At 40.0% G+C, this 27,391-nt stretch overlaps 1 protein-coding gene across 1 annotated transcript; it reads left to right on the forward strand.

Annotated features, from left to right (window-relative positions):
* Positions 1 to 1,821: 1,821 nt before the first annotated feature.
* ACO1 (aconitase 1) lies at positions 1,822 to 27,144 on the forward strand. The gene is made up of 20 exons (XM_010726196.3): positions 1,822 to 1,968; positions 4,226 to 4,394; positions 7,064 to 7,201; positions 9,085 to 9,154; positions 9,251 to 9,434; positions 10,022 to 10,161; positions 11,061 to 11,232; positions 11,687 to 11,787; positions 12,815 to 12,931; positions 14,197 to 14,356; positions 18,925 to 19,060; positions 19,561 to 19,645; positions 19,876 to 20,032; positions 20,590 to 20,714; positions 21,382 to 21,486; positions 22,161 to 22,303; positions 23,688 to 23,835; positions 24,240 to 24,362; positions 25,385 to 25,570; positions 26,395 to 27,144. Exons 1-20 carry the CDS (start codon positions 1,872 to 1,874, stop codon positions 26,506 to 26,508), a joined length of 2,670 nt encoding a protein of 889 aa, XP_010724498.1. The 5' UTR covers positions 1,822 to 1,871; the 3' UTR covers positions 26,509 to 27,144.
* The last annotated feature ends 247 nt before the right edge of the window (positions 27,145 to 27,391 follow it).

Raw genomic sequence — 27,391 nt, forward strand, 5'->3', positions numbered from 1 at the left:
AAAAAAAAAAAAATTACAAAGAAATCAAAGTAAATTGTCTGTGAGTAAGCATTCTTTAGAAGTTTCCCTTGTTTTATGTGGCAGAATACTGGGCATTTTCTTTTCCATCTTCCATTTCTCCTCTCCATGTATCTCACCCTTAACTGTTGTTAACTTGAAAATTTGTGAGATGTGATTTGTGCTGGAGTGCTTTAAGAATCCTACACAAGAGATGGAACACCTCTTGCAAGGACAGGTTGAGAGCCTGGAGAAGGCAGGGATGTGGGGGGAAATGGAGTGGGCACTCAGTATCTATGGAGAGGCTACACAAAGGAAGGGGACAGACTCTTTAGCACGGTCTGCTGTGACAGGGCAAGGGGAAATGATTTCAAACTAAAGGAGGGGAGATTTACATTGGATATAAGGAAAAAGTTTGTTATGATAAGAGTGGTGAAGCACTGGAACAGGCTGCCCAGAGACCTAATGGCTGCTCCATCCCTGGAAGCACTCAGGGTCAGGCTGGATCAGGCTCTGATGGAGCTGTAGGTGCCCATGCTCACCGCAGAGGAGTTGGACTAGATGACCTTTAAAGGTCCCTTTCAACTCAAATGATTCCATAATTCTCCCTGTATTTGTATTTCCTGAAGAGTCAGTGAGATCCGATGGGTGAAAAAAACTAATTCAGCCTTTGGCCTGACATTAACACAAATCATTAAGGCAACACATCACTACTGACAAGTTCTGGTCTTTGTGCAGCCATTTGCACCAGCCCTGGAGGCTTGTCAAAGTGGTGCATTTCATTCTGTTTTTTTTGTTGTTGCTTCTTTGAAAAACTGAGACACAGGGAGATAATGTTACTTGAAAGAAGACAGGAACAGTGATGCCTGGAAACAGCAACTGAGTTTGATCTCTCTCTTTTTTTTTTTTTTTTTTAAAGAAAGAGATAATCATGTTGCCTGGCAAAGGAGGGAAACAGTATTTTTTTTCTCAAATTATTGGCTTGTTCCCAGGCATATGTCAGCCTAAAGTGTTCCCAAAAGAGCCTTGGATAGAATTCAGGTGTTAGTGTCCTAGAAACTGTAGGCAGGCAGATCACATGCAGCTAAACTTTTTTGAAGGTAGAAAGATGTTTCCAGTGTGAATTCAGGCAATTTTGTGCCTTGATGTTGGAAATATTCATGGACACTTTGACTTGTGTAAGTGAGTGTTAAAAGTCCTATATCCTGGTGGAATATTCTGCCCACTGAACTGCTAGGATAGCCACAAAAACCATCTCAAGATGTTTACAGTAAAGTCAGCCTTAATTTTCTTTTTGTGGGGACTGAAATCTTGCTGATGGCAAGAGGACTCCTTGTTTCTCGAATATTCAGATAGGGTTGGTAATCTTACTGTGTAACTCTTTCTAGCTTAAATAAAATCGTCATGTTTCTGTTTGGTTGAATTATGCTAATTTTTAATTTTGAATGCAAATGACTTTCTGTTTAGCTTTTAACTACTGCCACTTCAGGAACAAGATTGCATTGTTGTAGTTATTGCATCACAGGGGCTCAAAAGGTTGTCCAGAAGTAGCTTGAAGAAGACAGCAGTGCAAGCAGTGTCAGTGCAGACATTGAACTTGTTTTGTAAGTCATGTGATGCCTCTTAAATTTTTACAATGCTCTTATCTTCCTGCACACCTTTTATCTCTGAGGACATATTACAAGCGGATTGTAAGGAAAGGGCACTACTAATACAGGCTGTGCTGTGCCTTTTTGCACAGGCTTTGCACATATATGGAAGAGACATTTTGTGGGGTTACGGAGTGTGTCTTTTGCACACGGGGCAGATATTGTGAAGACAATGCTAATTCTTTTTCTTTTGTATTTTAGGGACACGAGGTGTCTTTAATAACCATGAGCAACCCTTTTGTACAGATTGTGGAGCCACTAGATGCTGCACAGCCTCTGAAGAAGTTCTTTAATCTGAGCAAATTGGAAGACGTGAGATATGGTACGTTGACAACACAGAGAAAGCATTTGATTAGCTTTGATGAACTGTACCAGAGACACTGCAGCACTGGGTGATAATGAATCTGTGACTGTACAGTCACGGAGAGAATTATGAATTCAGAAGATATTTCTTGAAAACAGAAAAGCAGAGTTTATTTCTGGAAACTTAGAATCACAGAAGTACCAACAGGTTGATAGTGTTATTTTTTTCATCATGTTGTGCATGCAAACTGCATGTTGCAATTGTTTTTCCAAAATAAACAAGGAGGGCTAGCCAGATCTAAGTTTTTACTCCACAACTGTGAAAGGCTACAAATGACCCGACTCTGATACAGCTAAATCATCCAGAAAAGTTGTTCAAATATAAAAGGAACAATGAATAGAGGTGTGACTTTTTTCTGAAGATGCTTTTTCTCACTGACACTTATATTCTTAGCCAACTTCTGTGTGTCATTGTTAAAAACCTTACAACCCATGCCACTGACCTAGAAAGCCAGTACCTATAGCTTATAGCTGCCTGTGTGGAGTGCTCTTCTTCCTTCAAAGAGAAAACAAGTGATTAGGAAGAATTCAGGAAACAAGCTTAGAAGAGAAGGAATATTTTGTTTGAATGTTAAATGCATATCCATTGCAAGCTCAGATGCTGTGTAAAATGAGGAATGAATTAACTGTGGACCTGGTCTCTGGAAAGCAAAGATGAGTCTTAAGAGACAGGCAAATGCATGTTTGTTATTAGCAGTTGTCTTATTTCAAAATCCCAAGAGGAATAAGTTCCGTGTTCTGTAAAGAAAAAAAAAAAAAGGGTGAAATTCTCACAGTCCAGCAGAGAGATGGAGTAACATACCAACTGACTGTGGTGGTGGTGATGAATTACCAACCAACAAAAAAACCACAAGTGCAAGTGATTCTGAGTGATTAGATGACTTCTGTGTCTCTGGGACCCTGGATAGAACGTTACAACAGACTTCTCAGTTTCTTTTTTAAATTGAAATATCTAAAGAGAGGATCTCAAACATCCATTATTGCAGATAAGCTTTTATTTTTTCTTCCTATTACTTATGGTAGGGCTGTCAAGGCTATTCTAATCTTTGGTAACATCTCACATGTACAAGGATTAAGCCAAAAATAATGCTTCCTACGTTACTGACTCATGATATCAGGGGCAGATGCTGGTGACACGGCAGTAGAGGTTGAATCTTCCCACCAATTTTCCCTTACATTTTGTTGTCATGCAACAAATGGCAGCAGAGGGGTATTCTGACAGAATGGTGTCTGGCATGGAAGTGCAGATGAAGCAGAGGTGTGTCATTGAATTCCTCCCTGTGGAAAACACTGCATCCACTGACATTCACTGATGCTTTTTGAATGGTTATGGACACAAAACTGCGAGGTGGTGAGTGATGTATTTCAGCTGTTGCAGCAGTGATGTGAAAGATAAGCTATGTTCTGAATGGTCTTGCACGGCTGTCACACTATGAAATGAAGAGCATCTCGATCAGGTCATCCATGTGAATCGGTGGATTGCAACCAGGGAACTGTGTACAGAGCTGAATGTCTGCTCCGATGCATTGGAGATAATGGTGGCAGTGTTGGAATATCACAGAGTTTGTGGCAGGCAAGTCCCAGGATTACTCAGACAGGAATGGAAAGAATACTGTAAGTAAATCTGTCAGGACCTATTTAACCAGTCCGAAGATGAAAGTAACTCTTTCCTGGATAATATTACTGGTGACAAGATGTCTTGTCACCTTCATAAGCCATAGTCAAAATGGCAATCCATAGAGGGGTGGCGTGTGAATGGCCCCTGGAAGAAAAAGTTCAAGATGCAGCCCTTGGCAGATAAAGTGATGTGTGCTGGCTTTTGGAATAGGAAAGGGTGTGATCCTTCTGATTTCCTGGAGCCTGGACATACCATCAACTCTGTCCATGTCGTGATGCTGAATAAGCTGAAGGCTCAAGTTTCTACAGTCAGGCCAGAGAGAAGACAACTTTCTCCTGCAACAGTGCTATTTTGCTCTTTGTATCTGTTTCTGTGGAAATAATTAGGAGGCATTACTTTTGGAGTGGTCTACATGTTTCTCTCTTGAAGTAAAAGTTTAGCAGATGCACAAATACTGCAGTTTACTTTCATTCTCCATCTCTTGAGAAGAAGAAAATGGTTAGATCATCTAAACTATGTTTTCAATTATTCTAGGTAGAAAATTGAATTTTTCCGTTGCGTTTAAAAACCTCTTATTTATTACCTCTCGCCCATGCAGCACGCCTTCCATTTTCTATTCGAGTCCTTTTGGAAGCAGCGATCCGAAACTGTGATGAGTTCCTAGTGAAGAAGCAAGATGTTGAGAATATTCTCAACTGGAAAGTGATGCAACACAAGAATGTTGAAGTGCCATTTAAGCCTGCACGAGTTATTCTGCAAGATTTCACGTGAGTCTGATGCTCTTCACAGCTAGCAAGAGAGTTTTTGAAACTGCAGGAGTACTCAGCTTGGGATGGAGGGGATGAGCTGAAAGAAATAATAGCAATGAAATGCTAGGAGGGACTATGTTCAGCTTTCCTGGATATTATTATGCAGACAGCTCTTGGGGAGGCAAATGCTTGTAATAAAAGCGCAGTACCTCCGAGATGCAGAAATAAATATCTTCATGACGTTCCCCAAAAAAGGAGAGAAAGTAAGATGGATATGTTTGCATCAAATGGAGAAATTTGAAATAAGAGATTTTGCTGGTTTCTTTTTTTCTTCCTTGTTTTCTTTTTCAATTTATTTTTGGAGAGGCTCTTGCTTTTAGTATTTTACACTTCTCAGTCCTCATTTATTAGTCCCATCATTGCTTTCTGTTCTAAATCACTATTATTCCAAGCGTATATTTTTAAAGACTTTTGAAAAAATGAATATCTACTTTTCCCCAAAAATGTCAGTTGAGATTCCTACCTGATGGACTCTGACACTGGGCCCTTTTATTGCAGTGGTGGTAATACCCATATGTTAGTGAGTCACTGATAGGTGTAGAAAGTACATTTTCAGGTGAAACAGTAACTTCTAACTGTTTTTAATAGGGCTTTTGACATGAAAGTCCACATTACTTTGAACCTTTGTCCTGTACCTTTGTACAGAAGCAGAGATTTCAGTTCTTCTGTGGTAAGCCCCGTGCTGTTAAGCTGTCACTTTATTTTATTCTTCAGGACTGTAATGTGTCTTGCCTGTTGTACATCCTGGTTTGGATTTCCCCAAAGGATGGCCTCTGGATGGGGGCCCAATACAGCTCAACTTTTGAAGATGTTTGGAAAACTAACAGAGCTTCAATTAAAAAAAAAAAAACAAACGTTTTCCTAGATACTCATTTTTGTATGTTGGCTGTTGCAAACCTTAAAGATTATGGAGGCAACCAGTTTACAAGCAAGCTTTGTTCCTTTTGCTACAGCTTTTCTCACTCCTTTCTCTCTAGCTGAGTTATAAAAATTTTGCTTTAAGTCTGCAGAACAGCTGTATTCAAAAACATGTTCCTGAGTGGGAGCTTTTAGAAAATGGTAGCCTTATAGAAGCCACATAACAATTACATTCATAGGTCATGGATTAGGATTATTGAATTTACTAGATTTCACTGTTCTGCAGTTATGCTGAGTTCCTCTGAGTATATAGATGAGTATTATCTCTGTTTCTTTTCAGTTGCATGGGGTTTGTAAATTGGTAAATGAATCTTCCTCTCACCTTCTTCCACCCCTGCCCTCCCTCAGATCCATCCGTAATGCAGCATTGGCTTCTTTCCATGGTGTATGCATATTCTGGAGGAAAAAACCCAGCAACCTGCTTCAAGCTACCGAACATCAACAGCTAGTAGCGTTGAATGCTAGATAATATGGAGCCCCTTTTGCTTGGAGAAAAGAAGGCTCGGGGCAGGGGGTGGGGAGTGGCAGTTCTTACCAGTTTGTGTAAGTCCTTGGATGGAGGGTGGAAAGAGAATGAAGTGAGGCTCCTTCCAGTGGTGCCAGTGACAGACAAAAAGCAATGGGTTCAAACTGAGAAACAGGAGGTACCCTCTGAATGTGAGGAGGTGCTTTCTTACCCTTTTGAGGGAGGAGAAGCATTGGCACAGATTGCCAGGAGACATTGCAGAGGTTCTGTCGTTGGAGATATGCATAAGCATGGGCAATCTGCTGTAGATGGCCCTGCTTGAGAAGGGTGGTTGGACCAGAGGACCCCCAGATGTTCCTGACGCCTCAACCATGATTCTTCCTGCAGTGCTTCTGCTATATTTTAAAATTTTAACAGCATTCTTATAATCAGGAGTTCAGAACAAATCCTTGCTACTAGGGGCTTGCAGAAGCTTGTTCTTTGTGAGATACTGAACGGTATTAAATCATTACAGACACATCACAGACAGCGTTTTTGTCTCAGCAAGTAGCACAGTGGGATTCGTTGATAAGCAAGAGGGTTTCCCGAATGAAATCCACTTCTGAAAATAGAGGTGTTCTGTAGTCATGTCCTTTGTTCTTTAGCAAGTCTTGAATACCCTGCTCTACCAGTAAAACTAGCAGAGGTGTGGAAGGCACTTTTCAAATCAGGAAGAAGAGTATCCTGCATTTTACAAACCTTGGAAGAGAGGGTCTTTACCCTTGAAATCAGCTGATAAACATAGCAGAGAATGGAAAGACAGACACTGTTGTTTTTTTGCTCTGCCTGCCCCAAACCTTTTTGTTTTGCTTTTGTTTTTCTTCAAAGCATACTGGAAAGGAGAGCAGAACAGAGCAAAAGAGAAACAAATTCAAGGTCCCAAAGGAACGCTGAATTGAACTATTTTTTCTAGCGTCCCAGTCAAGCATGTTAATCTCCTTGATGAACTTTGATGAATTTTGTTTTGGTTTTTCATTGTTACAGCACTCTGAATGTAGATACAGTTCAGTCTCTCCTGTAGTTCTGAGTTCATTTGCTTAAGAGTACTGTCTCTGAAGTAGAGTAATGATCCCAAGACTTAGGGTGAGACCATAATTTGCTTCCTGTGTGGCTTCAGGTGTCTGTTCTGAGTCTCAGGACTTTGGCTGAATTTGTTTTGCCTTTTTTTTCTCCTTTCACACTGCCTAATTATCTTCCATTATAGTGGGGTACCTGCTGTTGTTGACTTTGCTGCAATGCGTGATGCTGTGAAGAAACTTGGTGGGGACCCTGAAAAAATCAATCCTATCTGTCCTGCTGATCTAGTGATAGATCACTCCATCCAGGTTGATTTTAACAGGCGGTAAGGATCTCAAAACATCTCTTACTTCTTAATGTTAGTAAGCCGGTAATGTAATCGGTGATATTCTAAGCATTTGAACTATAACATTGTCGAACCTGAGAAATGATAAGTTAAAGCGTTGCATCAGTTGCTGTGAACAAAATAGAAATTTCATTCTTTCTGTAATGCCTTTCTCAGCCACACAAGCCTGGACTGAATGTCAGTAGAAACAGGCTCAGTCCAGACCTGTGGTGATCGCAGTTTTCCATAATAATACTGCATTATTATTAGTTGTTCAGAAATAGCTTTTTTCCACTTGCACTTTTTGACCTTTGGGGCTTCCTGGAAAGGATAGGCAAGATTGTCTCCTTTCTTCCTTATTTGTGTAAGAGTAGACCTGAGCTGCTCTGACCAGCTCTTTGCTGGTTCTCTGCCTCCACAGGGCAGAGCACAAGATATTGATTAATATGACTGCTAAAAGGAAGCCAATCCTGAATGTGCTACAGGCAGACAAATGCTCACTAGACTCACAATTAAATCTAAGACTTTTACAGAGAGTTCCTTTTACCCTAATATGTAAACATGAGTCTACCAAAATACTCTTTGAAACAGATCTTGCCATTGCGTGTTTCTTTGTGGTTTCCTTCTGTGTACCAAACTTCTGAAGTTTGTTGGTCTGCAGTTACCTTGCCTGCAAAAATACTCTGTATTTATTGGCCTCTGTAAGAGAGAGTTTTGTAGCAGGCCTCTTAAATTACAGAAAAGAAAAAGAATAAAAAGTAGAAATTAAAGATAACAGAGAACATTTTAGCAATGCCAATATTTCAAGGGCTCTGCTAAATAAAAATAATGAACTTCTGAGCAGAGATGTAACATAGAACTTATTTCAGAGCAGAATGTTGACGGAAAGTTTTAAATATAACTATTCCTTCCTTTTTTTTTTTTTATTTTTTTGGCTAAAGGCTTATAGAGGCACAAGCTCATTGCCTCAGTTTCATAACTGATGGGAGAAAAAAGGCCAAAAAATTTTGACATACAATCCTGTCAAAAATATGCTGCCTTTAAATTTTTGTAGAGGTGTTGTTGTGAATCTTAACACTAAGGAATTTAGAAACAGTCACAAAATTAAAAATAAGACTTCTCAGTGAGTTAGTGGGTGCTTTAGCAGCAGTTAAGTAAACTAGAAGCCTAACGTTTTAAAACTTGTAAATGACATCTGCATCAGTTTTATGGAGACCTTTGGAAAGTAGGACAGTTTTTTTTTTCCCCCCACTTTCCTACTCTTTTGATCACTTTTCTTATCTATTTTAATAACTTTCATTTTGTCAATCCTATTCAGGACTTTACTTAGAAATTTTGCTAATAGTTACTTTTTGTCCCAGCCTTGTTCTGATTCTACTAGGACCTTGTAGGTGTGGAGAGAATATTGGACAGTCCTGGCTTTAGTTCTTTCAAATTCTTCAGCCCTAGGTTAGGGAGCTAGTATAAGTGGAAAGTTTGTTAACCCCTTCTGTCTTAAAGCACGGGGATAGCTACTGCTTAACTTAAACTGCAAGGTAGTTGTGTTCCAGTTTCCTTTTCTGCTTTTCTGATTTCCCTGTATTTATCAAGGCTTTGAAAACTTCACATTGCTCTGATGAGTAGTCTATCTTTTCCCAAATACAAGTTTCAAGCCAAACATCGGTATGATATGCAGACCAGTGCGCAGATTTAAGCTAAACTTCTTAAATAATACAAGCAATATTGATTACCTTTGTTTTGCTGCTGTGATGGTATTAAAAGCTGAGATTGATCAGCATTAAAATTAGCTAATAACTTTTCTTTCACCATTTGGGCATATTTGACCACACATAAACATCATGTGGATCCTTTTGATTGTGACAGATCATTATTTTCACTTGCAGATCAGACAGCTTGCAAAAGAATCAGGATTTGGAATTTGAAAGGAACAAAGAGAGGTTTGAGTTCTTAAAGGTACTGAAGTAGTTAATCTTATTTGCATGACCGAAGATGGAACAGACATAAATTCTTCCAGTGCTCACATGTGTTGACTCTTACTTTTTGTTTCAGTGGGGCTCTCAGGCTTTTAAAAACATGAGGATTATTCCACCAGGCTCTGGGATCATCCACCAAGTGAACCTGGAATACTTAGCAAGAGTGGTGATGGATCAGGATGGCTACTACTATCCCGACAGCGTGGTGGGCACTGACTCGCACACCACCATGGTAGATGGCTTGGGAGTACTTGGCTGGGGTATGTGCAGTAGCTCATGGTGAATAGTCTGGTGGAAGAACAGCCTGTATGCTTCAAAATTACGGAATCATAGAATAGTTTGGGTTAGGAATGGATCTTAAGGGTAAGCTAGTTCCTACCCAATTCCATGGGCAGGGAAAAACCCATACCTTTGAAACAACTGTAAAACAACTTTTCTGCTTTTGATTGATAACCAGTAGTTACAATACCTTTCACAAACAGCACACCAATGTTCTGTTCCCTGTCAGGGATTTTGTTCTTTGTTTATTCATGGCATGTTTAAATCTTTAAATGAGACTTCTGCATGCTCACTGTGGAATCCAAGTCTCTTCTGAATTACTTAAATTTATTTAATATCCCAACTGATGACTGAGAATCGAGGCTAGAAATACGAAATAAAGCTTAACCTTGCAAAAAAAACCAGCCTTGCAAAAACTGAAGATAAATGTCTGTTCACAGAGGTCTCAGCCCTGTTTTACTGTGTGCCTTCTCTCAATTTAAATCAACATAAAATACTTATCTCATAGGTTTATTTGACTCTTCTGTGTCTTTTGGATAGTCTGATGGTTTAGTTCTGTTGCTTCCAGGTGTTGGTGGCATTGAAGCAGAAGCAGTGATGTTAGGCCAGCCGATTAGCATGGTGCTTCCAGAAGTGGTTGGCTATAAGCTGCTAGGAAACCCTCAGCCCCTGGTAACATCCACTGACATAGTGCTCACCATTACCAAGGTAATGAACATGCCTTTTTTTTTGGTCATTATTGCTGAAAAACTTGCCTGCGCTCTAATAGCCACTGTGCTGTATACTTAGGATCCCTGTGTATACTTCCATGTAGTTGTTTGATCCTTCAGACTTATTGCTCTGTGGATTGGAATCAACTACCCAAATTTGCTATGAAAATCTGTTTCCTAAAGTGTAGATAAAATAGAGCAGAGTGCTGGTACCTAAAGGCCTGTTTAATTCCTCACGTGTAGGCCCATTTTGGAACAGCAGTATTTGTACAAAGTTCTCAATTCTTTATCATCTCAAAATAAACAGAATGGCTCTCTTTTGAAGGCCACACTTAGAATGAGGCAATGTAGAAGCTGAAAACAGTAAGTTCTGCAGTCCGAGGTCTTTGATTTACGGGCATTTTGCTCACGTGCTCATAATATGTTTATTCACTCTGTGGCTTGTGACTGAATTGAGAGTATTAACTGAGTCAGCAGTAATGTTGAGTTGAAGCTCAGCAGTCTGGTAGATATGTTCATCATGGGTTGCTGGCTCTGGAGAGAACCTCCAGCTGTGGAGAGTTAATTTTTTTTGAGTTCATCCACATATTGTGCTGTTCTTGTTCCTCTGCCTGCAAGAGTTCACTGGCAAAAGAGTGCACGTTGTTTTCTCCTTAGAGAGTGAAGTTAGGATAAATGCAGTTATTCGAAGATAGACACTAATTTAAGTGAGAGGAAGAGTATGCTCAGAAGGAACACCACGTGCCTGTTTTATCTTCTTGGGAATTTGCAGCTCTCTGTCCTTTTTTTTCTAGTGTAGTTTACTATATATAGTTTCCTGCTTTAAAATGTATATAGAATTTTTACACAAGTCTCTTGATACCTACCAATAATGTACTCACTGTATTTTTATAATAGCACCTTCGCCAAGTTGGAGTCGTGGGTAAATTTGTGGAGTTTTTTGGTCCTGGTGTAGCCCAGCTGTCAATTGCTGACCGAGCCACCATTGCCAATATGTGTCCAGAGTATGGAGCAACAGCTGCCTATTTCCCAGTGGATGATATCAGCATTGGATACCTGGTGCAAACAGGTTAGTTACAAGAAGAGACATGAATTAAAGGCGTAGAAGCCCAACGTGTATATGGTGAAGCCTTGTAAGCTTGAAGCTTTTATCATAGATTTTTATCATGTATTTGCTTATTCAGCTTGCTTCTTGCTTCTAGTGTTAGTAGCTATATTTAGGAAGAGCAAAATTTTAGGTTGCCTTGTAACTGTCTGCTTAGCCCTCCTTGAACATGGGCTGTCCAGATTACAGAAGCAGGAACCTAAGCTGCTTTTGTTCTGCAAAAGCCACTGTCTGCTCAATTAATCTCTTTCTAGTGAGTTCCTAGTACATGTGTTGAAAGAGTCCTTTTCCACACGGTGCAGTGTGAACAGTGTGAAATAGCCTGTTTTACTTTCTGTCAAGCAGTAGTTCCTCAGGTCCACTTGTGTTTTGTTTTTTTTACTGTATCTGTATCTTTTTACTGTATCTTTCGCCATAGGCCGTGATAAAGAGAAAGTTCTGTGCACCAGAAAGTACCTTGAGGCTGTGGGAATGCTGAGAGATTTCAAGAACTCCTCTCAGGATCCAGACTTCACACAGGTTAGAAATTACTGTCTTTTGGTTCCTTTTTTTTATGCCCTGCTCTATTTTAATATGACCGTTGTCTCTTTTTTAAAGAAACTAAAACTAATCAGGGTACTCCTCCTGTTCCTTTGACTTTATCTGTACAGCTGTCTTATTCCACTGAGTTCTGAATTGAGCCATCTAGCTGAGTCTCCAGATGTGAAAATTTGGTCATTAGTATAGACTAACTATCAGCTGAACTCTAGCTGCTGCAGATAGCACGACTGGTTGCACGTATTTTTGAGAACGCTGGTCCAGAAATGAACATAGCTCTTGAAGATAATGCAGATGTGTTCACTCTAGGCCTTGTCTCATGTTTTTCTCTTGCATGTTCAGCAACTTATTTTACTGCGTGTAAGGAGACTTCGAAGCTTTGTTTGCTAACTGCATACCAAACAAGCTGTTTTCTGTGCAACAAAATCAAGATCATGGTCTGTATCTAGGCAACTCAAGATTAGTTCCAATTTTGTAACTTATGTTCAGTTTTACATGCTTATTTAAAAAATAAAAATAAAAAAAATAGAAACACTATAAAAGCAAAATTGAAACGTGGGTGGGGAATAAGAAACTACGATAATTTCTTGTTTTCCTAATAGGCTCTGAATATTCTCCCTAGGGTGGACATAAATAGTCTGTTCTGGTTTATGCCAGTATCAGAATTTCTCCACAGCATTGTTTTCTGAAAAGGATCCTGTTACTAGTATGTGAAAGGATGTAATTCTCAACACCATCTACATTGTTCAGATGATTCTATTGCACATTGAGCTTTCAATGATTGGGCTACTTCTGGGAGCTACACCTGGGAGCTAGCAGGGTCTTCTCAGTGTAGAACTGTTCCTTCTTTTCTGATCTTTCCCTTCTCATATGTCTCTGATGATTTTTACAAACATAAAAATGTGCAGACTTAGCATTCATTCAGCAGTGAAGCAAAGCTCGTGTGTGACTTAACTGGCTTCAGCTTGTCATAAGTGCTGAATCCCTCTCTTCTGTTCTTACTGAATAGGTTGTTGAGTTGGATCTTCATACTGTTGTGCCTTGCTGCAGCGGACCAAAGAGACCCCAGGACAAAGTTGCTGTGTCGGATATGAAGAAGGATTTTGAGACTTGTCTGGGAGCAAAGGTGACTGGGAACATATGTGTCTACAAACTACTGTGTGCTTCTAAAATAGTTTAGGAATTACATTCTGGGATTGACTAGTTTGTTCCTTGCTTTCCTGTTGAAAAGTGAATGAAAGTGCTTGATTGGTGTTTGAATGCAGTATAGAAAATGATGTCGGTGTTCCTTTTGAATGTTCTTTCGCCTGAAACTGTTGCTATCCTACTGAAGTAGAGTTCCTTCTGATTTTAGATCAGTCTTAGGCCTAACGCAGGTTCGGTGTGTGATTGGGATCTCTTAAAAAAAGCTATGTTGGGTATTGTTGTAGTTTGGAGAAAGTAGCTGTTGCACTGACCTGTGTAATGACTGGCCAGCTCCACATCAGGGCTTTCAAAGTGTGTTAAGCCTTGAGCTCTGCACGGTAGTTTTGCATTCTCTACTCAAGCTAGATTCATCAATTCAAGGCCACTTCTGTCTCTGTGACTCTTCACATTGATGTTGGTGACAGAATAAAAGATATTTAGAGAATTAAATACTTCTCTCTGCGTCATCCAATGAAAAGCTGTCATTGAAAGAAAAGCAAGATTTTAGTTCAGAATGTTATGCCCAAACTTGTACACTTACAAAATCAGTTTGAATCTTTACTTGATATGATATCCCTCCCTGATAACCTTATACTCTACCTGCTAGACAGCAGTGCAGAACTTCAGTGATTTAAATCAAGAAGTTTTAACTGCAGTGATTTGTTACATGTTTCTAATTGCACTAAAGGACTTTATCCTTCTAAATCTCTAAACTTACTGCTTTATGCTGCAGACAGTGTCTTCTTGCTCTTTACCAACTGTCAGACTTTTGCCTCTCAAATCATCTTGTAACATATGTTTGTTTTTTTAGATGTTCACTGCTTAAAAGCCTTTCGTATTATGGCTAAAATCTCAGAACTAGGCCGTATAGCAAGATATCCTGGGGAATCTTTGCTTTCCAATGTGATCAGGAATCCAGAGCAAGTAGGTCAGAAGTCTCAGCAAACTAAGAGGGGATACATTCATGCAGGAAGAAAACCCAAATACTTTTGCTTTGAAGGCTGTTTTACCAGTAAAGAGAATGGGATATAGAGCCATGGAAATTATTTTTGTCCACCACTTCGACCAAAGATGCAAACCTCCAGCACCAGTGCAAGCACTGGTGTGACTGCAGACACTTCTCATTCATGAAGTTTGCAGCTGATTTCCAGTCAAAATATTTACATTAGAGGCATCCTTTTTGATTATTTCTTTTTCCTCTTACAGCAAGGATTCAAGGGATTCCAGATTGCCCCAGATCGACACAACAGCATAGTCAAATTTAACTTTGAGGGCTGTGACTTCGAGCTATCTCATGGTTCGGTAGTGATTGCTGCCATTACAAGCTGTACTAATACCAGTAACCCCTCAGTCATGTTGGGAGCAGGTAAGTATTTTGTCTGCTCAGTTTTGTGTGCAGTAGTCTTTCTATGGCTCTGGCTGTGTGTTGTGAAGATAGTGACAACAATAACTCTGTTCTCGTCATTTGGCATACTAGAATTGAGAGTAGTCCTTAAGGAGTAGCAGAAGAAATTCTGGATGTAGTAACTGGAAATGTGGGTTGATGTAAGTGTATTTTTCCTGCGCTATATTCTCTCCAGGTCAAACTGGAGCTGAATTAACCAGTACCTCTGACACTTGATTAGATGCACAAAAACAGCTTTGTAGATCTGTGATAGGAGCTGAGAAAGGACTACTGAAAGTCAGCACTACAGGGAAAGGGTCAGTGAAGAACGGTCTGTTGGTTTAAATCTGCAGGTGCTCTTATCTATCAGCAGAGTATGAAGCGTATGCTTAGCTGTCTGAACAATTGTCTGAGGGTAGGTAAGGACAAATAAATGAGGAAGAATGTGTTCTCTGGAATTTCTGTCCCCCAGAGCCTTGTCATTTTCATTTGAACTGTATCCAAGAAATGGTCCAGGTGGACTTTTGTCTCCCGCTCTCTTGCTTATCAACATTTAAATACTGTAATATAATACAATTGATATGAATATGAATAGATAAAATTTGAGCTAAGATAGTTGTACCAAACAAGCTGCCTTATACATTTGTCTGCCAGTAAGATACAGCTCGTGTTTCAGCAGTGTACTGTATCTCTAAGGTGATTTTCAGATGTATTGAAAAGAGGTATTGAAATGATTGAATGTATGGGAAAGATTCCCATTGATTGGGATCAGCCATGCCATAGTACAACTCATGTTTGATAGCTGTATGAATCAGGAAGTACTGCTTAAAGGAGTTCATAAGGGAAGCTATCTGTTGAAATTAATAGTTAGTATTTGTATTTGGTTGTTGTTATTTATTTATATACCTCTACTGCTAAGAATCTAGAACTTGACTCTTACAGAAAGCCATTCAGTTGATGTTAGAACCATTGCCTCTACTTCCTCTTGAGAGGCGAAACACAAGTTCTACCTGAGATTTCACCATCAAATAAATTAATGAAAGCACGACTAAAAGGACACTGCAGCTGAAGCCATTTCGTTTCCAGAACCATTAAATAAATAAATAAATAAACAAGGCTATGACCACTGAGAAGGTTTATTACTCACACACTTTATTTCCAGAACTATGAATTAGTAACTTAGGAACTTGTAATAGTGTGGCTATCCCCACTGTCTTCACTGATGCACAGGCTCATTACCTGTATCTGCCCTGTTGGAGCTGCAGGTGCTGGGTTGCCCAGGGCTGCCAGGCAGGTGGCACAAGAATGGCAGCTGCCCATACTGCAAAAGAATTGATTAAGGAAAGACAGTGTGGCCCAAGAAGCCTGCAGCTCTGGTGCTTGTGGGAGCTGGAGAAGCTCTAGAGGTGGTGGGCCAGTTGTAAAACTGTGTGCCATGGAAGATAGAGCACTGTGTGGTGGAGGAGCAGAAATAGTACCCAAGGTCAGCAGGAAGGGGGCCAAAGGCTTTACTTTTCCCTCCCTGCTGCTGTAGCAAGGTCTGGCAGGGTTGGAGCAGTGCTGTTTGGGGCTCAGGTGGTGGCTTTCTTGGAGCACTTGAGTGATAGGAGACCAATGTGTACCACAGTCTCTGTGCCTCCTTCCTTTTCTGCCACCAGCAGGCTCCTCTTTTGCTCTGCTGCTGCTCCCCATGTGGGGTGGGTACCTGGGCTGCTCCTCAGATGGTTTGTGTTCAGGTCTCTCTGCAAGGTAGACTCAGCCAGGGCATCTCTCTTCTGGGCAACTCTTGGCTTGCAGTGTTCAAGTGGTTGTGGATAATCTCTGTTGAAGCATGGGTTATAGTAGAAGAGTAACTAAAAAATGCAAAGGAGAAGAGTTGCTATCATTTTGAGGTTGAAAGACAGCAAGATGCAGGAACTAAAGCAAATTTCTAAAGACACGTGTTGGTAGTAGAATGTCTGTTGGTCAGTTTAATGCTACACCTTAGGCTGACTAAAACAAGATATGTTGCAAATATACGTAAATAAACAGACTAATCATATCCTGATTTTTCTATCTTTGATGTATTTGATACAACTCAAATATATTTTATCCATATTTCAAATACTCAGCAACTCTCGCTACCTTAAAATACCTGAAAACAGACAGAAAGAAATAAAGACCAGAATATTTTCTGTTGTCCTCATCTCCTGTGTTGCCAAGACTTACGTTATTGGACCCACCATCCTTCTCACCAGAATACTGCGGGCGTTGGTTCATTTAGGAACAACTGATGTACCTCCTATGAGCAGCAAGTGCTTCTTCCTCTGCCGGAAATTCAGGAAGTGAGGAGGACCTTTTGCAGTCACATTTTATTTTATTGAATCTGTGCAGATTAAATCAATGAATCAAGTTTTTCTTGGTTTCAGTCTGAAAAACTCTCAAAGGTCCTTTCCTACCTAGTACTTCTACCTTAAACATTTATTCAAAGATTGCAGCACAGTAAATAAGTAAGGCTATCCAATGGTCTTAAATTGCTCACTTTCAACCAGTAGCCAGAGATTCTGTGGAAAGCTGATGGCTGAGAAGATACTTCATTTGCCAGAGCTCTCCTCAGAAGAAACATGAGGTAAACGTTTGTTTTCCTCTTCATCTGTAAAAATTTGTGATTTGTTTTCTTCTATCTTCAATGCTCCAGCAGCATCACAAGCCGTCTCTGTTTCCTGCACCTTTGAGAGGAACGAGATTAATGTTTCGCAGTTCACTTGCCCTTAACGGGACAACTGGATCAGGTCCATCCTGGTAATGATCACAGATGTTGAGCTGTGTTTCTTTCTTCTGAGGACCAAGAAGTGGTTTTCCTTCAGGCAGACTATCTTTACTCAGTTTTTTTCCTTTAATTCTAGCTGGGTGTATCCTTCAGTTGTTCCACCAATGTAGTATAGTTTCCGCAAACCTTTGGCTTCCAGGCTAATGGTGTGCATCTTACTTCTCTTTGCTGTGGCATGGAGATTCTGGTCTTTCGGCCTAATTAGCTTACTAGCTCAAAGAGTTTGATGCACAGAAGTCTCTGCAGATGCCATCAGGTTAGTACTGTGAGTGCATTCACTACAGTGTAATACACACGGCAGCCTGAAAAATGCAGTGCCAAGGATCTCAGCACGTTCACTCAGATTCAGTAGCAGCTGTAACCTCTGCTGCCTTACTCTTTGGCCTTGTCAAGCAGGGAAAGAATAATTCTCTCATTCTCTGGTAACTGTTTATACACAACCTTGTTGAGAACCATCAGAGACATCCACAGGAGAGACGATAATTTCTTTTTCAAAGTGGCGTTTGAAATTAAATAAAACATACAGTGCTAAAAGAAACCCAAAATGTGGATAGTTCTTTCAATCTACAAAAGTATATTCTGTGCTCTAAGTGGTGTGGGAGGGCTATATGTTTGTGTGGACAGTGTGCATGTGCTGTAGTAGACTTGACAGCCGAATCTGAGTTTGTAAAAGAGTTGGATTAAGATTTCTCAGAGTAACTGAAGTTCTGTCATTTCCTTGCCTGGTTTAGAGTTTGATTTTGAGTTCCTTTCAGAGCTGATACTTGTAGGAAAGCAGAAGCCAGCGCTTTCAGAGGGGCTGTCGGCCTCTCAGATCTTAGTATGATCATCTGTTCGTGGTTACCGAGTATCCAGGAACTCCAGTTTACAACAGCTGTCTCTGACAGCGAGGTGGCCTCAGCCATTTCAAGAATGGGGCTACTTTTTTGATATATGATCTACTGTTAGGCCTCCAAATCTAACGGTCTGGGCCTTCTCACAAAATGCTCTAAGAGGAGTTCTCCAGGGCATGTCTAATAGAATGCTGAACAGCTGGCAAACAGCAAACTAGAGTGATGATTATCTTTCTGCTGGAGCTCCTGCTGGATCGAAGCAGAGCTCACATATACTTTCTCATCCAAGTAGGTGTGTTTTGGAAAAAACTTACCATTTAAAATTAAAAAAAGGTAAAAATTACCCGTTGGGCATTCCTGGCACATATGAACTACTCATTTAAACAGCAGAAGGTCAGAATCAATATGTTTCTGGCAACGTATCTGTTTCACTAGATCATCTCTATGCACATTGCAAATAAGGACTGGTAAAATAGCACTCTAATGATGAATTGTGATGAGGACCAGTTGCTGCACTCAGAAGCAGTTTGTATGAGTGCACCAATAGGTTGGTTGTTATCTCAGCACTAAACTGCCAGAGGTGGGAAGGTAACAATTCTTGACTGCATTTTTGGTGAGGTGTTTGTCTTATGGCTATTGTTTGTTTAACCGTAGGAGTTCTGAATGTCTGCATGCCACCCCTGTGTGCATTTTGTTGAATGTAATTTCCCGTTACTTTCTAATGAAACACAAATTGCAGACTGAGTTTACAGTTCAACAATGCATTTGTACTCTAGCTGGTTACTCTGTAATTAGTGCTGTAGTCCTTTTCTGCTTTCCAGTTATTTAATGACACTGCTGTTAACCTGTTGATCCACCAAACTATTCCACTTCCAGGAAAAACCGCAAGTATCCTTTGCCTTTTTCAGGATTGCTTGCCAAGAAAGCTGTTGAAGCTGGTTTGACAGTGAAGCCTTACATTAAAACTAGCCTGTCCCCAGGAAGTGGTGTTGTCACTTACTATCTGAGAGAGAGTGGAGTCATGAGTTACCTTTCTCAACTAGGGTAAGTGAGCTTTTCTCACTGTTATCCAGTGCTTAACTGTAGGCATTGCCAAGTATTGCAGTGGAATAACTCATGATCTGCACAGATTAAAAGATATGGCAGATGCCCTACAACATGCTCCTGCATGAATTAATGCATTGCTGTTGTCCTGGCTGACTTAGTTCCATGGGGAAAGGGCTTGCTGCCTTCTTGAAGATTCATGTTCCTATGCAGGAAAATGGATTCTTTTTCAAGAATAATTGTTTTAAAATAGCATAAATGGCAATATATTGTTGTTCATCTTGCTAGATAGCAGAAGTTTCCCAGCTCTTTGCTCTGTATACGTGGAGTGTCACTGCAGTAATAAAAAGTGATCATTCTTGAAAATGCTGTTTTCAGCAGTAGTGGATTTGTTAAAACAGTACATCTTCTGAAAGTAAGCCTTACCAATTGCTAAGGAGTTAAATACCTAGTTCCAAAATAGTTTTTTAATTCCTTGATTATTTTCATGCTCTGTCTAGGTTTGATGTAGTGGGTTATGGCTGTATGACTTGTATTGGCAATAGTGGACCCCTGCCAGACTCCGTTGTTGAAGCCATCTTACAGGTATGCATCAGTCAGATTTCCATGTGCATTTTATGTAGGTAAGTTATTCTCTGTGCAGTATTGAGCTTAACCTTGTCAGGTGTGTACGAAGTAAATGCAGTTCATTTTCTGTGGGAGGTACTTGGGGATCATTTGGAAGGAGACAGTTCTTTGTCCATCATCTTACTGACGTTGCAGCATGATGCAGCTCTGCAAACCTGCACCAGCTTCTTTGTCTCAAACTCTTGCAGGGAGACCTCGTAGCAGTGGGTGTTTTGTCTGGCAACAGGAACTTTGAAGGGCGTGTGCATCCCAACACCCGTGCTAACTATCTGGCTTCTCCACCACTGGTGATAGCCTACGCAATTGCAGGAACGGTCCGGATTGATTTTGAGAAGGAGCCTTTGGGTAAGACACTGTGGGATGCTTCTTCTCATACCTTGTAGATGGGACTAGTTGGAATTGAGCTCTTAAGAAACGTTTGTCCCAAGGAGATACTTCAAATGTGTGAGTACGTCTGGGATACTAAGCATGCAGTTGTCAAGCAACAGAGCAAAAATGGAGTCTGTGTGTTGGAGGAAGGGGAAAGCCATGTTTACCCTATGTTCTAATTCCATGGGAGACATTTTGATTATATGTGGGTGGTGGTTTTTCATGAGCAGCCTCATCTAATAGACTTTCTTTGAGTAGCTAATTCAACTTAACAAACTTAATAGATCCCTTCTAACCTAAATTATTGTACAAATATTCTGAAAGACCAATAGAGATCACAAAAGTAATCATATGTACAGGCATCAAGTTCATGAGGCTGTCATCTGTCAGATTCTTGTAGTTGAAAAAGGGTATTTCTTGCGAGTTTTTTTTGGGTTAGAAGGAATGCACAACTGGAGGGCACAAGATACCTTTTATTCATTTTTCTTAATGGAACATGTATACAGCAGGTATAACGTTATCAATTTATACAGGAATAAATGCTTCAGGGAAAAAGATTTTCCTGAAAGACATCTGGCCAACAAGAAATGAGATACAGGCTGTTGAGCGTCAGTTTGTTATTCCTGGGATGTTCAAGGAGGTCTACCAAAAAATAGAGGTAAGTTAATCCTTTGGGAAGTGGTTTTATTCATGTGCTGTGCTATTCTGAAGATGTTAAGTGAATAAGTTTTAACAGAGAAAAGAACCTTTTCCTTCTGTTGCTGTTGCTCTGGTTGTGACAATGTTTTATTTATTATTTCAAATGACTCCTAGCTATGTAATTAGTTCTTATGGCTGGTCATGCTCTGAATATTGCAGATTATGGACAGTTATTTTAGGCTGATACTAGAAAGTGAGATGTTCCAGCCTCACAGATATTTTTCTTCAGAACATAAAATTCATCTGCATTACTTGATAGCATTAATGGCAGAGAAGAACTTGTACTTGGTAAGGTATTCCTGTAAGTCTTCCTCAGGTACTGAAACAAAATGTTATTGGGGTTTACATGGTAGAAAAGTTTCCTTGGGAGTTACAAAATGTTACCTGCCTCCATAACATAGATAAATGCTAGAAAACTGGGTGAGTAGCTCTTCTTCTGCAGTGAAGGGAGTGTGCTTGCATTTCCTTACTCTTTCTTCTAATAGGTAAAGTCATCAAAAAACAAAGCAAAAAAGAACATAGTGGCACAAGAACTTCCCAAAAGCCTGAAAAAATACAAGGCTTTTGCAGAAGTCAAATCTGTTGCTTCTGAAAACTTAGAGATGGAATGTTTATGTGTTTTTCAGACTGTAAATGAATCTTGGAATGCCTTAGATGCTCCCTCAGACAAGCTATATACTTGGAATCCAAAGTCAACATACATCAAGTCTCCGCCTTTCTTTGATGGTCTGGTAAGTGTGCACTTCCCCTTTGAATCAGGCCAGACACTATAGCAACCATGAGTAGTCTATAGCAGGGGCACATCAAGGGGCCTGGAAGCATCCATGATAGCCTGCTGAGACTTCATTTCTGAGATGTTATCATCACACTCGTTGTATTCATTTCAATACACAGGCACAAGCAAATCTAAAAATTGCAAGGATTCTTTATTGCATCAAGATTTTTGAAAATTCCCCTTTCTTGTTAAGCTGGGATAGTTTTAAGTAGTAACAAAACAAAAGAAAGGAAAGGAGAGGAGCCCATATATCTTCTTGCCTGCATTTTGCACTAATTAATTCAGCACTCAGATGCAGTTTCAGTACTGTTTAAAGGAAAGTGCAAATTTCAGTGCGAGCAGATGTCCAGGAATCATGGATTTTCCTCTGTGTTCATGCATTTGCTGTTGAAGTCCTCAGCTAGCTTTTTTGCCTCATCTATTTTATACATACATGAATTTGCTGACAGGCAGCCAGGACATCATACTTGGTTTAAGAATGACTATCTTTCATACCATTTTTTTCTTTATCCTAACTTATATGAAAAGAGAGGCTCTATTTTGCAGATTTCTTCTACATATTTTGTCTTTTTGAGAAAGGGAATTGTGTATCATTTTAAAATCATGTTCTTTGTACTTGTGGTGGCTTAGACTTTGGCTCTGCAGACGCCCAAAACTATAGAAGATGCTTATGTCCTGTTGAACTTTGGAGATTCTGTGACAACGGACCACATATCTCCAGCTGGGAATATAGCAAGGAATAGTCCTGCAGCCCGTTATTTGACCAGCAGAGGGTAAGCAGTACATTCTTGTTCCTGTTGCAGATTGGGAAGAGGAAACAAGCCACTGTTACTATGCCATGTTATGGACACACTATCAGCTGTCTGTTCATAGACGCTTGTGTACCTTGGATGATGCTTGGAGAATATGTAAAAGAAGAAAGGAAAGCATTCCTGTGTTGTTTCAGCATTTGACACTGGTTCTAAAAGCTTGTGTAGGGTATGCAGATGTACTCAACTTGAGAACTGAAGATGTTTGTATGGAAGATGATGGTTCAGGCTAGTTTTTTTTACTAAGTCAGTTCATAAATAAAGGAATGAGGTTCTTTTTTTCCCTATCGAAGCAGAACAGTCACAGTCTGTGGGGCCATAAACTGGTTCTGTATTCATTTACAGCATGTACAGCAATTTCATATAGCTAGGATGTCATGAACTACAGAAGTTTAGGTTTCAGTGCAGCTGCAATGACTGGCACAGCTATTGCCTTCAGCCTACAGGCTGTTGTAAACTGCTCCTTTGCTATGGACAGCCTGTCAGTTCAGTGCTGTGGGTTCAATTCAAGACAAAACCAGGCCTTGCTGAGTCTCCCTATTCACTCTTCACATGTAATATGGTAAGTTGTTTATTCACTGGTTTAGCTTTGCTTACAAATTCTGTGGAGTTTTGAGGAACAGTACTGACAGTTTAGAAATTAAGTATTTTCACTAGATTTAATAAATTTGGAGAGAAAATTGATTAAAACTGTGTGGTCTACTGACGATTAACTGTTTTGGCTTCTTTGGCCCACTTTGAAATCTAAATAGCTCCCTTCTGAATATAGTCCAATGTAAACAGTTCAATTCTGTGTCATATTCTTGTGATTTTTTTTTCCATTACTGATTGGGGTGGAGTCTCCTTTCATTCCCACATCCATATTTTCAAACGTAATTTTTCACCCTGTTCTCACTTCCAGCAAAGATTCTCTCTTTGCCCTGTTGGTATTTATCACAGTGGTGTCTCTACCTTGGTTCTAGGTGCTGTGGTAATATAAATGACCGTGACAAATTTCAGTAGCCAGCTACTAAGTGAAGCTGAGAAAAGCTGTTTCATGATTTGTAAGGAAGGATTGTATTGTTTATTCTGACCCAGCATAGCGGTATCTCTGCATTACTGTCAGATATGTTTTGTAAGGCACGGGGTGAAAATACCAGGACAGCTGCTTTCTAGGTCCAGGCTAAGTAGGCAGACTTCTATTTTCTTCTATTTTTTTTTCTTTTTCTTTTTTCCTGTTCTTCTTTAAATAACTGTAGAAACACCAGAGAACTGGGCGCTACTGCCATGATAGGAGCGATCCATAGCTGCTTCAGGGACACTAGCTCATGACTGTATTTAAACCAACAGCCCTGTTTTTCATTAATAGCTTGACTCCTCGAGAGTTCAATTCCTATGGTTCTCGCAGAGGGAATGATGCTGTCATGGCCAGAGGAACATTTGCAAACATTCGTCTGGTGAACAAATTTATTGATAAGCAGGGACCTCAGACTGTCCATTTCCCTTCAGGAGAAACAGTAAGTATACACGCTGCTTTAAAATGAGGCTCCTTGGCATTAGGTTGGATTTGCACTAGCTTTCCTTCTTACAGCTTACATCATTTATTTCAGCACCTTTTAAGTAAAGCTAAAGAGGGGACTGAAGATTCATTGACTCAGAGCAGCAGGTCACACATAGCTGCATAAGGTGGTGCTCTCAGGCTTACCAATGGAGAGCAGAACCATTGTGGTGAGAATGGAAAGCGTGGGCTGTGGTAGAAATGTGTTCAGGCTAGGAATCACAAAGTGCCGTGTAACTTAACGTGGAGCTTGGCATAAAGTGTGGGCTTCAGCTCTTAATGTGGAAACATGATTTTCTTATTTCCACAGAAGTGTATTTCCACCCAAAATGGTGTATAAATTGTTTGGTATTTTCATTGCAGTTGGATGTGTTCGATGCTGCAGAAAGATACAAGCAGGCTGGCCATCCTTTGATCGTGCTGGCTGGGAAGGAATATGGTGCAGGAAGCTCAAGAGACTGGGCAGCCAAAGGGCCGTTCCTCTTGGTAAGTAACTCAAGTAAAGTAGGAGGCGGATGATACTTAGAAGTTCATTCGTTTTTTCAGGAAGAGTAGCTTACAGCATTATCCTAGGTAGCTTATTCTCATTCTGGATACCAGAAGCTATTCTGAAGTACAGGCTGAATCCAAGAGCCACAGTACATTTGCAAATATATTCAAATATAGAGCCCATCAGGAAAACATGACTGAACTTCAGCTAGCTTTCCATACACAAGAAAGGACATTTTCTTTAGTCTTGCATCATACAGCCCAATAAACCTTGGGTCTGCTTCAGGCTGCTTTCTTCAGCTTGCTTATCAGAGAAGATATGAAGTGTAATAAGTGAAGTAATTAGTGAATTTGAAATTTAGCATTGCTTTACCATGCAGGTTTCAGGAATTCCTATCAGTATTGTTATTGGATCATGATGTAAATCCAGGTACAGTGGAACATCTGTCTTGTTCTTTATCCTGTCCTACATTATTCAGCAGCCTTTTCAAGGTGATTCAAGTTTTCTTGGTATGCAGTTTTTGAATGGAACAGTTGTATGCATTTTTAAACAATGAGGTGAGAGGGTTAGTGTTTAGGATTACATTTGCCTAAGTTTTTAAAATTACTGTAGCAGTAGTGAATTTTGTGTAAACTGTATTTGCACGTAGACATGTAAAGATCAATAACACTGCACCCTGGAACATGTAGGGTAGGAGAACACTGACATAGCAAAAATTACAAAAATAACTACTGGTACTCTACATGTAACACAAAGAAGTCTACAAAAACACACAGGAAAATTACACAGAATTCCCAGAAAAGTGCGTGTACTTTTTTGGCAGTCTTTCTTCTTAAGATGTTTGAAAGTTGACATATAATCAAGTTATTGTGGACAATCCACTGAGTAGCAGTACCTGCTGACTAGCAGTAGTCGGTGAATGAGAGGTGGGCACCTCAAACATACCAGTTTTATTCCTGTGAGAGCAGAAGGTCTATCTGAGCCATCTGGATAAGCACACCCATTGTGTACTTCTCAGGGCGTCAAGGCTGTGCTTGCTGAAAGCTATGAGAGGATTCATCGGAGCAACCTTGTAGGGATGGGAGTGATTCCTCTGCAGTATTTACCTGGGGAGGATGCAAGGACTTTAGGACTCACTGGAAGAGAACGTTACACGATTACAATTCCTGAAAATCTAAAACCACAGATGAATATCGAGATCAAGGTATGAAATGCCTGAGGGCTGCCACAGTTTCACTTGAATTAACTGTCTCTTCAAACAATGTCTTTTCCAGTAATCTCTTTTTTCAGGAAGGCAAAAGAATTGAGGGCAGGGGATTGGACTAGATGATCTTTTAATGTCCCTTCCAATCCCTGACATTCTGTTATTCCAAGGAAGCAGTAATTCTGAAAGCAGTGACGGGAGATAAAAGCAGCATTCCCAAACAGCTCAATTCAGCACAAAGCAGTCCTGTGTTGTGGAGTAGCCTGCAAATGTTGTCTTCGTATGCCCAATTAATGTCCTGAAATTGGGAGAGCGTAGGTCCCAGTGAATTCATCAGTTCATTGCAAAGTCACTGATGAAAACAGCTTTCAGCAAAACTGACGTAGTTTGATTCACTTTCTGCTCCTGTCTTTCTGCTTTTCTTCTTCCCATACAGAGCTCCACTGAATGCTAATGCAATTAGTGTTGCTGTTGTACCTAAGCCAGGAGAATGACTACACAGAAGAACATTAACAGTTATTAAAACCACTTGATTGAGTGGTCAGCTTACATGCCACTAGCCTTTGTTGACCTTAAATCTGTTAGAGACAGTAAGTGCAGTGCAAAGAGTGTCCATATTCTGCTTATTATGGCTTGTTCCAAGCCAACTTACTCTGAAGATGTTGGCTGTGGTCTGGTGTGGCCCCTCATCTTAAAAAAAAGAGCACTGGTGTCTACTTGCTGTTCATTTGAGCTATTAAGATTAGAAAACTATGATAATGGCCTGTATTTTACTATCATGTGGTAAGTTATACTGCTTGAACGACTCTCTTTGACCTCAACAGCTGGATACCGGGAAGACCTTTCGTGCCATCATGAGGTTTGACACGGACGTGGAACTCACTTACTTCCACAATGGAGGCATTCTGAACTACATGATTCGTAAAATGGCATCTTAATCAAAAGTACTGAGCACAGCCTCGCAGGCACAGACCTGCTTCTGGTGAGCACGACAAAAGTAATCAGTAATAATGAAGTTAGAAGAGCGAACCATAAAGTGAACGCTGGCTTCTTGGATTTGTTTTGTTCTTTTGAATAAGCCTTTTGAAAGGCTTGTTGACCATGCTGAATGATTCTGCGTATCAGGAAACTTGTCACTTTTGCCCATTAAGGAAAACAACTTTTTATTAGTTTTGAATGGCGACTGAAAACTGTGGTTGGCTTGACTTACCTTAGAACATGGTGCAAGTCATTAAAATGCTGACAGAATCTCTGGAACTATTGAAGATCATATGCTGGTTTTATGTATTTGGTCCATTTACTTTGACTGCTAAGTTCAGCTCTGCGTTATATTTAGTGGTCCAAAAACTAACTAACAGCATACATTTAATTTTTATTCCTTCCTGATTATCTGATATTGACTTCCTTTCTTATTCACCTGACCAGATTCTGAATCTAATACTGAAATTAATCATCTAGCTGTTTCTTAATTCAAAAGAAAATGTGAACTCTGTTCCTTTAAAATCCAAGCCTTTGTGGAAAGGTGGACCTATGGGGATATTTCTAATGGATAAAATTAAACATATTTTCAAGGAGTTCAGTGTGTTGTTTCTTGTTATCCTAGGTACTAAGATACAGAAGAAAGCTTCAGCTTTATTTTCTCATTCTCCCTACTGGAGCAGGACCCCACCAATCGTATCCTGTCATATTTTAATTCTCAGTTGTTTCTTTGAGTAATCTACATGAGACAGGATGACAACGAAAACTGTCCAACACTAGTAGTCTTCAGTAGGTCAGTGTGATACTGCTGATTTAATTCCCTCTCCTATTTTGTGTCCTCAA

The sequence above is a fragment of the Meleagris gallopavo genome, chromosome Z (assembly GCF_000146605.3).
Source record: "Meleagris gallopavo isolate NT-WF06-2002-E0010 breed Aviagen turkey brand Nicholas breeding stock chromosome Z, Turkey_5.1, whole genome shotgun sequence".
In the NCBI taxonomy this organism is placed as follows: domain Eukaryota; kingdom Metazoa; phylum Chordata; class Aves; order Galliformes; family Phasianidae; genus Meleagris; species Meleagris gallopavo.